We start from the raw sequence: 18421 nt of genomic DNA, 5'->3' as shown, positions 1-18421 counted from the left end.
GGCACTAAAAGCCATACGTCATTTCTTTCCTCTAGCTGCATCGTCCGGCTCCATGGCTATATGGTTAGCGTGCTGGCCTTTGTTCAGTGGGGTCCCGGGTTCGATTCCCGGTAGGGTCGGGAATTTTAACCATCATTGGTTTATTTCGCCGGCTCGAGGGCTTGGTGTATGTGTCGTCTTCATCATCATGTCATCCTCATCACGACGCGCAGGTCGCCTACGGGGGTCAGATCAAAAGACCTGCACCAGGCGAGCCGAACATGTCCTCGGACACTCCCGGCACTAAAAGCCATACGCCATTTCATTTCTAACTGCATCGAACAGTTGTGCTTCATAAATATTTTGCAAAATATAATCTATATAGATAAAATCGTAACGACCGTGTGTGTGTACACTGAATATTTTGGCGAAATTTTCGTACAGTTATCCGTTTCAGGTGTAATTATGACCATCTGCATATTTTTTAGTTTTGGTGTCTGTCTGTCGATTTGTCTAAGTTCTTATAACTGAAAAACTACGGGATATATTTCTACCAAACTTCATATGTAGAATGCGCCTGCCTCGGGGTGGGTTTTAGAGTCAATATTATTTCTAAATCCCTGAATTTACTGGGGGGCTCATAGGAAGATCGATTCAGTGATTTTGCCCTTCCACATAATATACACGACCAACTTTAATGGAAATCTACCAGTCATAATGGACATCAATTTCCAAAAGTGTTTTCTCATGTGCACATTTCGATAGGATGATTAATGTGGTAGATATCATTAACGGGCGGTTTTACAGGCTAAGTCCAACGCACAAAGCCCAAGAGATGCTGTACGTGGAACAGATTCCTTACCTTTCTTCCTTAATCTGCTTACCCGCCAGGGTTGGCTGTTCCCTCGGATTCAGCGAGGGATCCCACCTCTACCGCCTCAAGGGCAGTGTCCTGGAGCTTCAGATTCTGGGTCGGGGGTACAACTGGGGAGGATGACCAGTACCTCGCCCAGGCGGCCTCACCTGCTATGCTGAACGGAGGCCTTGCGGGGGGATGGGAAGATAGGAAGGGATAGACAAGGAAGAGGGAAGGAAGCGGCCGTGGCCTTAAGTTAGGTACCTTCCTGGCATTTGCCTGGAGGAGAAGAGGGAAACCACGGAAAACCACTTCCAGGATGGCTGATGTGGTAATCGAACCCACCCCTACTCAGTTGACCTCCTGAGGCTGAGTTGACCCCGTTCCAGGCCTCGTACCACTTTTCAAATTTCGTGGCAGAGCCGGGAATCGAGCATGGGCCTCCGGGGTTGGCAGCTAATCACACTAACCACTAGACCACAGAGGCGTACATATTCCCTACCTACATAAATAAAATCGTAACGACCATGTACCTGTACATTGAATATTTTGGCGAAATTTCGAAATTTACAACGTGTACATGACTACATTTAGAATATAGTATACAATGTAAAATTCCGTAGTGAAGCATGGATACACTAGCTAGTTTCAAATCTATGTTACATGCACTTTTACCCTACTGTACGAGGAATAATAATGGAGATAACAATAGAACATGTAATTTCCAAGAATTGATACACTTTGAGGACTTAAAGGGAGGACCGAGTAGATTACAGTTTGAATAGAAACCCTTGTCCGTAAACGCGCTATGTACCCCGTTACATGCAAAAACCACCACGAATTTAAATATACCGCATCGGCTGCGTCAGTGATCAGCTTGGAGTACGTACTTCGTGTTGCACTGCTTCTCACTAGGTAACACTACCTGCCGCTACCTGTAGCTGTACGAAAACAAAACATAGAGGCACTACTAACTAAATTAGCTCCTCCCCTGTGAAGTTAAACAGATGTGGTTCAAGACCAATTCTCATAATTTTCACCACCAGTTAGCTGATCTCGAGTAAATCAATTTTCGATTTAAATGACATTTGATTTCTTTACTGATCAGTATAATTTACACTGACTGACAGAGCAAATGCAACACCAAGAAGGAGTGGTCAGAACTTTATGCCAATTGCAGGGTAGACTGACGTCACTGAGGTATGCTCATGATGTGAAATGCGCCGCTGTGCTGCGCATGTAGCGAACGATAAATGGGACACGGCGTTAGCGAATGGCCCACTTCGTACCGTGATTTCTCAGCCGACAGTCATTGTAGAACGTGTTGTCGTGTGCCACAGGACACGTGTATAGCTAAGAATGCCAGGCCGCCGTCAACGGAGGCATTTCCAGCAGACAGACGACTTTACGAGGGGTATGGTGATCGGGCTGAGAAGGGCAGGTTGGTCGCTTCGTCAAATCGCAGCCGATACCCATAGGGATGTGTCCACGGTGCAGCGCCTGTGGCGAAGATGGTTGGCGCAGGGACATGTGGCACGTGCGAGGGGTCCAGGCGCAGCCCGAGTGACGTCAGCACGCGAGGATCGGCGCATCCGCCGCCAAGCGGTGGCAGCCCCGAACGCCACGTCAACCGCCATTCTTCAGCATGTGCAAGACACCCTGGCTGTTCCAATATCGACCAGAACAATTTCCCGTCGATTGGTTGAAGGAGGCCTGCACTCCCGGCGTCCGCTCAGAAGACTACCATTGACTCCACAGCATAGACGTGCACGCCTGGCATGGTGCCGGGCTAGAGCGACTTGGATGAGGGAATGGCGGAACGTCGTGTTCTCCGATGAGTCACGCTTCTGTTCTGTCAGTGATAGTCACCGCAGACGAGTGTGGCGTCGGCGTGGAGAAAGGTCAAATCCGGCAGTAACTGTGGAGCGCCCTACCGCTAGACAACGCGGCATCATGGTTTGGGGCGCTATTGCGTATGATTCCACGTCACCTCTAGTGCGTATTCAAGGCACGTTAAATGCCCACCGCTACGTGCAGCATGTGCTGCGGCCGGTGGCACTCCCGTACCTTCAGGGGCTGCCCAATGCTCTGTTTCAGCAGGATAATGCCCGCCTACACACTGCTCGCATCTCCCAACAGGCTCTACGAGGTGTACAGATGCTTCCGTGGCCAGCGTACTCTCCGGATCTCTCACCAATCGAACACGTGTGGGATCTCATTGGACGCCGTTTGCAAACTCTGCCCCAGCCTCGTACGGACGACCAACTGTGGCAAATGGTTGACAGAGAATGGAGAACCATCCCTCAGGACACCATCCGCACTCTTATTGACTCTGTACCTCGACGTGTTTCTGCGTGCATCGCCGCTCGCGGTGGTCCTACATTCTACTGAATCGATGCCGTGCGCATTGTGTAACCTGCATATCGGTTTGAAATAAACATCAATTATTCGTCCGTGCCGTCTCTGTTTTTTCCCCAACTTTCATCCCTTTCGAACCACTCCTTCTTGGTGTTGCATTTGCTCTGTCAGTCAGTGTATTTTTGGCATGTCTGTGTAGCATGGTAGTTTAAATTATCTTCTTATCTATAACAATAGGATTGAGAGTGCTCATGCTCTTTTGTTGCAGATGATGATGACAGCGAAGAAGACTCCGTTATCAATATCAACGATACACGGACTCTTCTGCCTGCCGACTGCGGGAAAAGCCAGTATGGGACGAACTTTTCCGTCCTCGACGAGTATCCGTGGCTGGCGAGTATCGAGTATGAAACTAATGGGACAGGTAAAATATTTTAAAACATACGCTCTCTCTCAGATGGTCGGTCGAACCCAAATGTTAGCAGCCCTGAAGATGGTTTCCTATGGTTTCCTATTTTCACGACAAGCAAATGTTGGGGCTGTTACTTAAGTAAGGCCGCTCCCAGTACCTTCTCAGTCCTAGCCTTTTCCATCCCACCCCTTTCGCCGAAAACCTGCATTCTTTGTTTAGCATTCTTTATCTTAGACCTTCTGTATATTTGTTTGTATATTTTCTATATCGGGAGGCATCAGCTGTACAGCTGTCAGCATCTTGGTATACAAGACAACGTATAATGAGGGTTCAATGCAACTACCCAGTAGCGTAGCCAGGATCGGCCAATGGGGGGGAGGGGGGTTACAGTTACAAAATTAAGATATAACATAATGAAAGTGCTTGTGCTTGTGCGTGTCTGGTACGCGCATGCATGACTGTCATAAGGATACTGATACAAGAGTGAATTACTGTATGTGATATTCAGATTGCAATACACTACAAAATTCTTACTTTAAAATACAGAACAAGAACAATATGATCGAGGTCAGCAGTTTTATCTCAAACGGTATGTTCAGTTTACAATCTAAAATCTAATTTTCGAGGCTTCCTAGAAAATAAATTTAACACATTTGTTGGTTTTACAACTATGTCTCTGTGAATGTTCAAGGGAGCCAACCCGTTGAGTCAACTTTCACCTGTGGTATTTCTGAGGTAGGTTTTAAGGCGTCTTAATGTTGAAAATGATCTCTCACTGGCTGCAGTGGTGACAGGTAGGGTGGCAAACACTCTCAACAAGCAGTAGACTGCAGGGAGTTTATCTTGATCACATAAAAGAAGTTTATTGTTTACTGTCAGTTTCTATTTTCTTTTTGTGAAAGTTCAATGGGGGGGGGGTTCTAACCCCCAGTAACCCCCCCCCCCTGGCTACGCCCCTGCAACTACCAGACCAGCTAACCCCTTACTCGTTTTGCGCGCACTTGATGCCATTTCGGTAATATGTTTTCTCATTCGAGTGTCTTTTGACGGCATCTTATCTCTTGACAATTCCTTAGATAGGTTTCTGCTCAAAGAATTCGGTAGATACAGCATGAAGCCTAAGTTGAATGTAGGATGAGGCAGTTTGTGATACTGACTGGTTGAGACCATTGAAACACTAGTAATGGATTAAAGGGGTGATCATCAAGCGGGGATAATAGGTCATTTATAATCAAGTTTAAAAAAAGTTTTCGTCCTTTTCACATGTAACGAAAGTGAACTGCTTGTTTTGAAAAAATGTTTAATTTCTTTAGATAGGTTTCTGCTCAAAGAATTCGGTAGATACAACATGAAGCCTAGGTTCAATATAGGATGAGGCAGTTTGTGATACTGACTTTTGAGACCATTGAAGTACCAGTAATGGATTAAAGAGATGATCATCAAGCGAGGATAAAAGGTCATTTATAATCAAGTTTAAAAAAAGTTTTCGTCCTTTTCACATGTAACGAAAGTGAACTGCTTGTTTTGAAAAAATATTTCATGATTTAAAAAGACGAAAAATAGCAGGAAGGAGGTCTCAGTGTTCCTAATACTTGGCAAGTCTATTTTGTTATTCACAAGGTTCATGTATATTGATACTGTTATGTTCCCGGGAAATTTCTGAGTGTTTTCGTAGGTGGGAATAAAAAATAAGTAAATTTGACGGAGCCAATCTTTTGTCTAAGTATCGTCGGCCTTCAGTGATTTCAGCTCATCTCTTTAACAAGTTTTAAAATTCCAACCTCGTAAAACTGGATTGGATTAGAGGTGAAAACTCATTCGAGTGTCTTTTGGCAACATCTTATCTTTCAACAATATTGAATTCTTTAGATTATTAGGGGGCGATGACCTTGATGTTAGGCGCCTTTAAACAACAAGTATCATCATCATCATCATCATCATCTTTAGATTATTTTCTGCTCAATAAATTTTGCAGAAACAGCTACAAATTGAAGACGTGTTTTTCAATACTGTTAAAAATAATGTATTCAGTATACGGCCGTAGGTACATAGGATTCAATTATGTGCTATGCATGCTCGAAAACGGCATTCTCCATATCTCGAAATTTCGATAACTCGAAAAATTTAGCTCCCGAGATGACTCGAGATATCGAGCTTCCACTGTATTATTCTTTTTTTTTTTTGCTATGTGCTTTACGTCGCACCGACACAGATAGGTCTTACGGCGACGATGGGACAGGCAAGGGCTAGGAGTGGGAAGGAAGCGGCCGTGGCCTTAATTAAGGTACAGCCCCAGTATTTGCCTGGTGTGAAAATGGGAAACCACGGAAAACCATCCTCAGGGCTGCCGACAGTGGGGTTCGAACCTACTATCTCCCGAATACTGGATACTGGCCGCACTTAAGCGACTACAGCTCTCGAGCTCGGTGTGCTTTATTCTTAAACGGCTGTCCGGATTAAGCGAAGTCCGGACTAATGGGGTTCTATTGTATATCTCGCCATTCTTATTCTATTTGCTTCTGAAGTTAGCCAATCAGATCGCTTCGCGGGCGAATTCAGATGGGCTTTGCGAGGCGCTGTTGCTAAATATGTATGTAACTTAAGACTGGCTTGTGAACCATGCCGAGAAATCACACCATGTGTTTGAGCCAATGTCACCGTAGCACACTTGCTATGGCGCGATCCTGTCAGCTCGGAGTTACAATCCCTCTCCGGACGAAATGTTTTTCTTCGATTGATGCTCTCATGCCAGTCTTAATCCACGTTCGGGTCAAGTTGATCAAGACGGAGTGTGCTTGCCTCCCCCTGGAATTCTAAGAAGGTTGTTGTTCAATTGTTTAATATCATACCTGATTATTTCATAAACTGAACTTAATGACAGTCATCTAACATCTGTCATGTCCGACTCGTTGGATGAATGGTCAGCGTACTGGCCTTCGGTTCAGAGGGTCCCGCGTTCGATTCCCGGCCGGGTCGGGGATTTTAACCTTAATTGGTTAATTCCAATGGCCCGGGGGCTGGGTGTTTGTGCTGTCCCCAACATCCCTGCAACTCACGCACCACACATAATACTATCCTCCACCACAATGACACGCAGTTACCTACAAATGGCTGATGCCGCCCACCCTCATCGGAGGGTCTGCCTTACAAGGGCTGCACTCGGCTAGAAATAGCCACACGACATTAAACATCTGTCATAACCGGAAATTTCTGTAAACAATTTAATGTTGCTGACGTCATTGACCACCCACACACTTGGCACGCATAGTTGCATAGTTTTTGTATTCAAGAAAAATATTCTAATAATTTCATGCAATAGGCTACTCATTGCTTCACTTTTCAATATGGTTAGGCCTACCGTAGTGCAAAATAGTAAAAGAATAGGAATCGCAGTATCGTTGATGGCGGGAGCTATAGTGACTACTCTATTAATAATTGGAGGCATCGCGATGAACACAGGCCCATTGTCATGGAAGGACATTGATCATTTTTTTTTTGTTATTTGTTTTACGTCGCGCCGACACAGATAGGTCTTATGGCGACGATGAGGCAGGAAGGGGCTAGGAGTGGGAAGGAAGCGGCCGTGGCCTTAATTAAGGTACAGCCCCAGCATTTGCCTGGTGTGAAAATGGGAAACCACGAAAACCATCTTCAGGGCTGCCGACAGTGGGGCTCGAACCCACGATCTCCCGAATACTGGATACTGGACGCACTTAAGCGACTGCAGCTATCGAGCTCGGTGACATTGATAAAATAAAGGAAGGTTCTAATAGGGTGTTTGGTAGATACAGAAAGTACAAATAACCTTACGGAAGGTAAGTGTGAATGTCCGTAATTCGTAAAATATGATATTTTTAATTTTATTTTAGCGAATGGTTTTTCCGAGCGAGGAGCTTGAAGTAGAATGGGATGTTTGTGACGTAGGTAGTTATTTTCGTTTGCCCCTCGGCTTATACCACCCGCCGTACCATGCTTCACGCAGTATGCACGCGTAATGTACAGTATGTAACTCTACTGTGGTTTCAGGACGTATACATGCGTCATGTGTAGGAAAGAATTCCTTGGTCTGGGCAGCCTGAGAAGCTTCGCGCACAGCGGTGAGAGGCCGGCGCGCTGCCGCCTGAGCCACGGAGGCTGTAGTTTTATTGCATAGTACTGAATCAAGTCCGCCTCTGTGGTGTAGTCGTTAGTGTGATTAGCTGCCACCCCCGGAGGGCCGGGTTCGATTCGCGGCTCTGCAACGAAATGTGAAAAGTGGTGCGAGGGCTGGAACGGGGTCCACTCAGCCTCGGGAGGTCAAATGAGTAGAGGTGGTTCGATCCCCACCTCAGCCATCCTCGAAGTGGTTTTCCCGTGTTTTCCCACTTCTCCTCCAGGCAAATGCCGCGATGGTATCTAACTTAAGGCCACGGCCGCTTCCTTCCCTCTCCCTTGTGTATACCTTCCAATATTTCCATCCCCCCGCGAGGCCCCTGTTCAGCATAGCAGGCGAGGCCACCTGGGCGGGGTACTGGTCATCCTCCTCAGTTGTATCCCCCGACCCAATGTCCTCGCGCTCCAGAACACTGCCCTTGAGGCGGTAGAGGTGGGATCCCTCGCTGAGTCCGAGGGAAAAGCCAACCCTGGAGGCTAAACAGATTAAGAAAGAAAGAAAGTATTGAATCAAAATCAATCGAATCAAATACCTTACCCTTTTGTAGATTTTCTTTTCCAGTTTTGATGTATAACCCACAAACCCGGGTACTGTTTGTTGTCTGTATAGGCTATGTCTTTTCCCAGCACTTTTAATTCTCATTCGCCGCTACTGTCGCCATAGCCCATCCGAGTACGGAATGAAAGAATGTCAGTAGTATTTTCAGTGGGATCTTTTGGAAATATGTACACATGTGTACTAGACAGTAGTGAGTGTGTGCGAGAGAAAAATGAGTGTTCTTTTACGGTAATAAAGTAAAGTGATAAAGGAAAATGTCAAGGAGATACAGCAAACGAGTTTAAGTGGTCGGCTTAAAGAAGTTTCGCATTTCTTATTGCGTGTAGCTGACGTTGGGGAAACCCTAACCTGAAACGTCAATTCCGGTTCGCCTGACCTTGAGTTGCTCTTGATTGAGAAATGAGTTAGATGATCACAGCAGGAAGACTTCTACAAGAGTTTTCTCTTCATGTTTCCTGGCCCGGTTTCTTCAACTCTATGTTAAATTTTACTTAACAAATGTTAACTAACAATTGTTATTAATTTAACACTTCGTTTAAAAGTGCCCTGTTTCGCGAACACATTTCCAAAATTTGTTACGAAACTGTTGTTAAAGACAAATTAATACATTTCCGTGAGATTTCTGAACGCGTTTGACAGTGAGCGTCTTTTGTTTCTTTACGTAAAGCGCTCCTAGTGGTGTGTTGAACTAGTATTTTGTCACACAGACACATGATTGACATTATTATAGGTTATGGTTAGCGGAGACCGATAAGACGTAAAAATGTCAAGTAAGAGGCAATAAAAGCGTTATTATGACGAATGCGAGACAAATGGTGTTATAGTTTTAATTTGAAATTATGCGTGAGTGCTTAAAAAATGAAAGACCGTACTGTTATATCACAACACTCGATATAGCCTATTCTTATATTTTTATCACCGGCGGGAAAATGTGATAATTGATATGTTTTGAATGATTTTCGGGCATTCTTTTATTGCGGACGAAATAATGTAATGCTTTATTAATGCAATGGAAGCAGGAATTCACTGCAGGATTCTACACTCTGTTTTCTTGCACTCGTGAACATAGTCCCCTACAATTACATGAAAAGTGTCTCAAGCATAATATATAACAAATAGAAGCCAGACCCTGCGGTCAACAGATGTCATCGAGCTTTAGTGTGCCTGTGGAGAGACACCCTGGAGAGTAAACAGATTAAGAAAGAAAGAAAGAAAGAAAGAAAGAAAGAAAGAAATAATAATAATAATAATAATAATAATAATAATAATAATAATAATAATAATAACCGCCTCCGAGGTGTAGTGGTTAGTGTGATTAGCTGGGCCATCCCCGGAGTTCCGGGTTCGATACCCGGCTCTGCCACGAAATTTGAAAAGTGGTACGTGGGGTGGAACGGGGTCCACTCAGCCTCGGAGGGTCAACTGAGTAGAGGTGGGTTCGATTTCCATCTCAGCCATCCTCGAAGTGGTTTTGCGTGGTTTCCCACTACTCCTTCAGGCAAATGCCGGGATGGTACCTACATTAAGGCCATGACCGCTTCTTTCCCTCTTCCTTGTCTATCCGTTACAATATTCCCATCCCCACACAAGGCCCCTGTTCAGCATAGACGGTGAGGCCGCCTGGGCAAGGTACTGGTCATTCTCCCAAGTTGTATCCCTCGACCCAAAGTCTCGCGCTCCAGGACACTGCCCTTGAGGCGGTAGAAGCGGTTATCCCTCGTTTATTCCACGGGAAAAAACCAACCCTGGAGGGTAAAGAGATTAAGAGAGAAAAAAGAAAGAAAACTAATAATATTGTGGCCTCAGCTACCGTGTGCAGACATTTTAATTTGACGCCATCTGGCTGTCTGCTCGTCAATGTCGACGTTCTGTTTTGTTCCAGGCCTACTAGACGGCACAGTAAACGAATCTCTCTTGGGCGACTATGGCTGAGTTTTAATAAATTTCGTCGGTAAACACCAAATGTGTCACCAGAGATCTTTTATATAACGACATCGTACGATATGGAGTGTCGTGTGGACTTTCTTCCGCTCTTTAAACAATCCGACCACCTCTGCCCAGTTTGAACCCACTATCTAGGGATCCAGAGGCCGACACTCTACCACTGATCCACAGAGGCAGCTGGCATACTAATGCAAGCACTGAACACAGCAGCTCCGATCGAAAGCACTAACTTGGGCTCAGAAGACCAGCGCTGCACAGTCTGAGTCACTCAGCCCTGCAAGCAGCAACAACCAACACATGAAAAGGTAGCTCATTAATAGCTGCACAATATTACATAACTTCCTCAAGGTTAAGAATTCCTTATATATGTTCCTCCAGGAAAGAAGGTGACCAACGTCTGCCTGCAGACATTATTTAATTGTTTTTCGGAAATAGGGAAATGATGGCCTTCTTTTCCATGCCAGACTGACGCAAAGAAAGTGACAGGTCGAGCGAATTAATGATGCATCTCGTTACCTCCTGTAGAGCGTCAGTCATTGGCCGAGCTGGTAATTTATTACATATTTTGTTTCTTTCTTAATCTGTTTACCCTCCAGGGTCGGTTTTTCCCTCGGACTCAGCGAGGGATCCCACCTCTACCGCCTCAGGGGCAGTGTCCTGGAGACATTGGGTCGGGGGATACAACAGGCCTACTAGACGGCATAGTAAACGAATCTCTCTTGGGCGACTATGGCCTCACCTGCTATGCTGAACAGGGGCCTTGGTGGGGGATAGGCAGATTGGAAAGAACACACAAGGAAGAGGGAAGCAAGCGGCCGTGGCCTTGAGTTAGGTACCATTCTGGCATTTGAGAAGTGGGAAACCACGGAAAACCACTTCGAGGATGGCTGAGGAGGGAATCGAACCCACTTCTACTCATTTGACCTCCCGAGGCTGAGTGGACCCCGTTCCAGCCCCCGTACCACTTTTCAAATTTCGTGGCAGAGCCGGGAATCGAACCCAGGCCTCCGGGGGTGGCAGCTAATCACACTAACCACTACACCACCGAAGCGGACTATATATTTTCTTGCCAAATTAAATGTGAACATCTCTAGTCTTGGAATATATACATTTCAAACTCTCTTCAGAAACATGGTTCTTGTGAAGATATTACCCGGAGTGGAGAAGACCTGAACAGCGACGAAAAGACACGGTGAGAGAGGAAATTTTGGTTAAAGGAGAAACACCTTCGGTGGCATTGTGTTGACAGGCGATAAGACACATGGTGTAAAATGGAATCGTAATGATAGAGTTGGTCGTGGTCGCGTATGAACTAGCATGCGAGAGATGGGAGGTTCAAATACCAACGTTGGGAGACCTGAAGATGATTTTCCGTGGTTTCCCATTTTCACACCAGGCAAATGCTGGGGCTATACAGTACGTTAATTAAGGCTACGGCTGCTTCCTTCCCACCCCTAGCCCTTTCCTATCCTATCGTCGCCATAAAAACCCGCTTCATATGGCATGAGGATATTTAGGGGTTGTAGGAAGGATATTTGTTCGTCGTCCTGACCATACGACGCCTCGTGATCTGCAGGTCTTCGGGCTGAGCAACAGTCGCTTGGGAGGCCTGTTTGAGGCTGTTGCGCCATGTGGTTTTGTTTTTGGTTGGTTTAGGTAGGATGTTAAGGAGAGGGCGTACAAGTCACTGGTACTAGTGTATGGGACCCTCACTAGGATTACTTGATACGAAAAGTGGAAAGGATTCAAAGGAGAGCAGCCCGATTTGTTATGAGAGATTTCCGACAAAAGAGTAGTGTTACGAAAATGTTGCCAACTTTGGGCTGAGAAGACTTGGAAGAGAGGAGACGAACAGTTCGACTAAGCGGAATGTTTCGAGCTGTGGAGAGGCGACTTGGAATTACATTAGTAGACGAATTAATTTGAGTGGAGTTTTTAAAAAGGGGCTGCCTGGCCGAGGCGGTAAATGCGTGCTCGGCTCGCCCGGAAGGACGTGGGTTCGAATCCCCGTCAGGAAGTCGTAAAATTTAAGAAACGAGATTTCCACTTCCGCAGGTGCATATGGCCCTGAGGTTCACTCAGCCTACACCAAAAATGAGTATCAGGTTAATGCCTGGGGGCAAAGGCGGCCGGGCGTAGAGCTTACCACTCTACCCCGTCACGTGCCGAGGTTAACAATGGTGGAAGCCTTTACTTTTCACTCCTCCAAGGGCCTTCATGGCCTGTACGGAGATGACTTTGCTTTGCTTTGGAAGTTTCTAAAAGTAGAAAAGATCATAACATGAAGGAAACGTTGGTAATTAATAGGGCAACAGTAGGGCAAATACCCGTTTATAGGAAGAGGGATTCAGGATTGGAATAATTTATCAAGGGAGTTATTTAATACATTTCCAAGGTCTTTGAAATCATAAAAAAAAAATGACTCATTAAACAACTGATAGGGAATCTGCCACTTGGGCGACAGCCTTAAGTGCAGATTAATGGTAATCGAAGAGAAAGGAGCTGTACCTAAGAATAAGAGTATGATATTAGTATGACGTTATTGGGTGATACAATAGTGCCACTAAAGTCACCGTGCGGTGTGGCTAACAATTAGTGTAGCCTACCTCTGGACTCCGCTATGGTAACATGTGTGAAGTGTCGCTTGATTGGTCTAGTGGTGTCTACAAGTACAGCAAGAACCCGATTATCCGGACTAATTAATAGACCAACTATTGGTCGTCCGGATACGCAAAATCGTGGATAATCGAATTCAACATTTAATGTAATAAACACACAATAGGTACAGTATATGGAACATTTATAAACAACTATGAATTCAAATTTTAAAAATTTAAGATAGATGCACATGAAGAGTAATAAAATAAGCATACAGTACAATTTATAAAACATTTATGAACAATAATTGTGAAACCTCAAAGCTTACGTAATACATCGACGTAGTAAAAGAGGGAGGGGAGCAGAGATCTCTTCACGGCCGGACAATAGGGGATCCGGATAATTAAGATCCGGATAATCGAGTTTCTGTTATATATGGTAAAATGAAATGAAATGTCGTATGGCTTTTAGTGCCGGAATATCCCAGGACGGGTTCGGCTCGCCAGGTGCAGGTCTTTCTATTTGACTCCCGTAGGCGACCTGCACGTCGTGATGAGGATGAAATTATGATGAAGACAACACATACACCCAGCCCCCGTGCCATTGGAATTAACCAAGTGAGGTTAAAATCCCCGGACCCGGCCGGGAATCGAACCCGGGACCCTCTGAACCGAAGGCCAGTACGCTGACCGTTCAGCCAACGAGTCGGACTATACGGTAAAAATGATCAAATAGCAAGCATGTGACCAAAATTATGGCGCGAGGAAGTGCGAAAAAGTCTTTCTTTCATAACATTGAGTCCTAGCACTACTTTCACTTACTTGTGGCAGGCTCCTCACCTTCATCTATCTTACCCGACCTCCATTTGTCAACTCTTGTTCTTTTCCGACTCGGAAGATATTAGTGCACTCGAGGCCTAGAGAGTCTTTCATTTTCACGCCTTTCGTGGTCTTTGTCACTTTTTGGCCGATATCTTCATGTTACGAAGTGTCAGATCCCTTCCATTTTTTCCTCTCTGATTAATGTTATACAGGGTGTAACAAAAATTTACGGCACAAATTGCATGGCACATTCCTCACACGTAGACGAAGAAATCATGTTATATGAACATGTGTCCGGAAACGCTTTGTTTCCATGTTACACCCCATTTTCTCCAACTCAGTCATGGGAAACATGCACTCTTGGTTACGTCTGGTTACGGTGTCATCATCGTATGTGTACTGCCAGTGTTTTGTTTTACATGTCCCTGTTGCCATGCGACTTACGTCATTTTATGTTTACAGGTAACATCATCTGTTCCAGTGATCAGTACAACCTTAACAAGCATATATCAAAGCTTACGGAGGGCGTATTGAACATCTCCTGTGAGAAAGAGTTGCATGTGGTATGCTGGTACGTTCTGTTCTCGTGTGTTTCCCATGATTAATGAGCTGGAGAAAATTAGGTGTAACATGGAAACAAAGCGTTTCCGGACCAACGTTCATATAAGATAATGTCTTCGTCTATGTGTAAGGAATGTGTCCTGTAATTTTTGCCGTACATTTTTGTTACACCCTGTATAGAGGATGGTTGCCCAGTTGTACTTCCTCTTAAAACAATAACCACCACCATCACCACGTTACTGGAGTGTCAGCTGAGGAAATCTACTGTCCAAGTGATGGAAAATGCCTTGGAAATTCGAAGTATAAAAAGTAAAAAGCAAGAAAGCAAGTAAAATACAAACTGAAAACATAAGCTAACGATTAAAAAGAATACATAATAACGTAAAGGGAAAACAAGTAAGGCAAAAACATTGTGTAAATGAATGCGTAAGTGAATAAATAAAACGATGTGAAAATTTTAAGCTGTTCATTATTTCTAATTAAAATACATGTTTCACGTAAATAACTCTGCCATGTCTTCTCTTTTTGTGCTTATACATGTATGTTTTGGACGTTTGTACATATTTCGATGTTAAGAGCATAATAAGAATATATTTATAATTTCTTGTGTCGAATATCAATTTCGAGGTTTTATGGAGGAAGGAAAGGGAAATTTGCGATGCCTTTCAAGAATCTGATGGTGATGTTGGCATAAATCTTAGCTTATTACGTAATTTTAAGTTTTGTTTCCTCACTTCTTGCTACGTCGAAAGGACGTTTTCTGTACGTAATCATATATTTACGGAGAGAAGGAACAGGCCTAAATTAGAAAGCAGAAAATATGGAGTCTCAGAATTCTACAAAATCAGTTTTTGTTGAATAGTAAGAAAGGGTGCTAATAGCGTGTTTGTGTGTATACGTGTGAGAGAAAATTACGTTTATCGACTTTAATTTGAGAAAGAAACCACTTTTCCGTTAGCGAAAATCAAATATGATCATAAATATACCTCCCGGTCTTGGACATCCATCAACGGTTGCTAATTTCAGATGACACCAGCCATAATACATACTTTGCATGGTTCCTAAGTAACATTGTCTGGCCATCCATCCACACATTACATCACATCCTCTACGGTTGCTAGGGTTATACTTCCGTCATACTAACTTATATCACGCTAACTTACGTAACGCAAATTATCAGATGATCTCCAGCCATGGGTAAGGCTTATTCTATTTATGTAAAAAAAAGAAAAAGTGATATCTCTTAAACTCTATGTACTGTACATGAGGCGAAAATGTAATATTATGTAGCTTTCGGCTATAACAATAAAACAACGTAATATTACGTATAAAACAATATGCTTAAGTTGTATAGTAAATTGCCAATGATACTAGCCTGCATAGGCTACCACAATCACACAACCTATCTCACGTCACCTGTCGCACGAAACAGTCGGTGGTATGTAAGTGAAAATCGTGTGTCGATGTAATAATTGTACTCATCCGTACAATCTTCACAAGTTGCTAAATTCACAACAGTTGTTCAAATTAGTGTCTCCCAATTTTTACGAGCTGCTACATTTGCAACTGTTGTTCAGATGGCGTCTCCAGCTATCACAAGCTGCTGCATTCACAAAAGTTGTTCAGATTGGCGTCCCGCCAGCTTTCACAAACTGCTACATTCACAAAGGTTGTTCGAATTGTTCTCTCAGCAATATTTACAACAGTTGCTGAAATTGGCGTCTCCCAGCTTTCAAAAGCCGCTGCATTTACAACAGTTGTTCAAATAGGCGTCCCCAAGCTTACACAAGGTGCTGCATTTACAACAGTTGTTCAAATTGGCGTCCCCCAGCTTTCACGAGGTGCTGCATTTACAACAGTTGTTCAAATTGGCGTCTCCCAGCTTTCAAAAGCAGCTACATTTAAACACTTGTTCAAATTGGCGTTTCCCAGCTTTCACAAGCAGCTACATTTACAACAGTTGTTCAAATTGGCGTCCCCCAGCTTTCACAACCTGCTGTATTTACAACAGTTGTTCAAATTGGCGTCCCCCAGCTTTCACAAGCTGCTGCATTTACAACAGTTGTTCAAATTGGCGTCCCCCAGCTTTCACAAGCTGCTACATTTACAACAGTTGTTCAAATTGGCGTCTCCTAGCTTTCAAAAGCAGCTACATTTAAACACTTGTTCAAATTGGCGTTTCCCAGCTTTCACAACTTGCTGTATTTACAACAGTTATTCAAATTGGCGTCCCCCAGCTTTCACAAGGTGCTGCATTTACAACAGTTGTTCAAATTGGCGTCCCCCAGCTTTCACAAGCTGCTACATTTACAACAGTTGTTCAAATTGGCGTCCCCCCAGCTTTCAAAAGCTGCTGCATTTAATCACTTTTTAAATTGGTGTCCTCAGCTTTCACAAGCTGCTACATTTACAAGAGTTGTTCAAATTGGCGTCCCCCAGCTTTCACAACCTGCTGTATTTACAACAGTTGTTCAAATTGGCGTCCCCCCAGCTTTCACAAGCTACTGCATTTACAAAAGTTGTTCAAATTGGCGTACCCCAGCTTTCACAAGCTGCTACATTTACAACAGTTGTTCAAATTGGCGTCTCCCAGCTTTCAAAAGCAGCTACATTTAAACACTTGTTCAAATTGGCGTTTCCCAGCTTTCACAACCTGCTGTATTTACAACAGTTGTTCAAATTGGCGTCCCCCAGCTTTCACAAGGTGCTGCATTTACAACAGTTGTTCAAATTGGCGTCTCCCAGCTTTCAAAAGCAGCTACATTTAAACACTTGTTCAAATTGGCGTCCTCCAGCTTTCACAAGGTGCTGCATTTACAACAGTTGTTCAAATTGGCGTTTCCCAGCTTTCACAACCTGCTGTATTTACAACAGTTGTTCAAATTGGCGTCCCCCAGCTTTCACAAGCTGCTACATTTACAACAGTAGTTCAAATTGGCGTCCCCCAGCTTTGGCAAGCTGCTGAATTTACAACAGTTGTTCAAATTGGCGTCCCCTAGCTTTCACAAGCTGCTACATAGCACTTGTTCATATTGGCGTCTCCCAGCATTTACAACAGTTGTTCAAATTGGCGTCCCCTAGCTTTCACAAGCTGCTACATTCACAACAGTTGTTCAAATTGGCGTCCCCCAGCTTTCACGAGGTGCTTCATTTACAACAGTTGTTCAAATTGGCGTTCCCCAGCTTTCAAAAGCAGCTACATTTAAACACTTATTCAAATTGGCGTTCCCCAGCTCTCAAAAGCTGTTACATTTAAACACTTGTTCAATTTGGCGTACCCTAGTTTTCACAACCTGATACATTTAAACACGTGTTTAAATTGGCGTACCCTAGCTTTCACAAGCTGCTACATTTAAATACTTGCTCAAATTGGTGTACCCTAGCTTTTACAAGCTGTTACATTTAAACACTTGTTCACATTGTCGTACCCTAGCTTTCACAAGCTGCTACCTTTAAATAGTTGCTCAAATTGGCGTCCTCCAGTTCTCACAAGCTGCTACATTTAAATACTTGCTCAAATTGGCGTCCTCCAGTTTTCACAAGATGCTACATTTAAACACGTGTTTAAATTGGCGTACCCTAGCTTTCACAAGCTGCTACATTTAAACACTTGCTCAAATTGGCGTACCCTAGCTTTCACAAGCTGCTACATTTACAACAGTTGTTCAAATTGACGTCTCTCAGCTTTCACAAGTTGCTACATTTAAACACTTGTTCACCTTGGCGTCCCCTAGCTTTCACAAGGTGCTTCATTTACAACAGTTGTTTAAATTGGCGTACCCTAGCTTTCACAAGCTTCTACATTTAAATACTTGCTCAAATTGGCGTACCCTAGCTTTCATAAGCTGCTACATTCACAACAGTTCCTCAAATTGACGCCATTCAGCTTCGATGCAGCCATAACATCGTCACACTTAGTTCTGTCGTACCGCTGGAAAAATCTCGGTGTCGTTCGAATAATGTCAAAGGCACGAGAATTCTCGTCAGGAGATACGGACCGATTAGATACAATAATCATTAACTATGTCCACCCGCAAGTTCACTGTAAATCTGAGTTGTCACTTGTAGCGTTGGGATTATCAACGGCCCATACATGACTGTTGCGACTATTCAGCATTCCGTCGCTGGTGAAACAGGCTTCATGCGAGAAAAATGCACACGCAAGAAAGTTAAGATAGACA

General features: G+C 44.0%; 1 protein-coding gene across 5 annotated transcripts in view; it reads left to right on the top strand.

The window, feature by feature from the left end:
- The window catches only part of LOC136874486 (melanization protease 1), a 186204-nt gene that overhangs the window by 74561 nt on the left and 93222 nt on the right, over nt 1–18421 (top strand). For all 5 annotated transcript variants that reach the window (XM_067148116.2, XM_067148114.2, XM_067148115.2 and 2 more), the window contains exon 3: nt 3462–3617. In XM_067148116.2, the coding sequence (XP_067004217.2) occupies nt 3462–3617 (156 nt within the window). The remainder of the gene's footprint in view (nt 1–3461; nt 3618–18421) is intronic.

The sequence above is a fragment of the Anabrus simplex genome, chromosome 5 (genome assembly GCF_040414725.1).
Source record: "Anabrus simplex isolate iqAnaSimp1 chromosome 5, ASM4041472v1, whole genome shotgun sequence".
Classification (NCBI taxonomy): Eukaryota; Metazoa; Arthropoda; class Insecta; order Orthoptera; family Tettigoniidae; genus Anabrus; species Anabrus simplex.
Note: the sequence above shows the minus strand (reverse complement) of the source record. Positions and strands in the feature narration are given on the sequence as shown.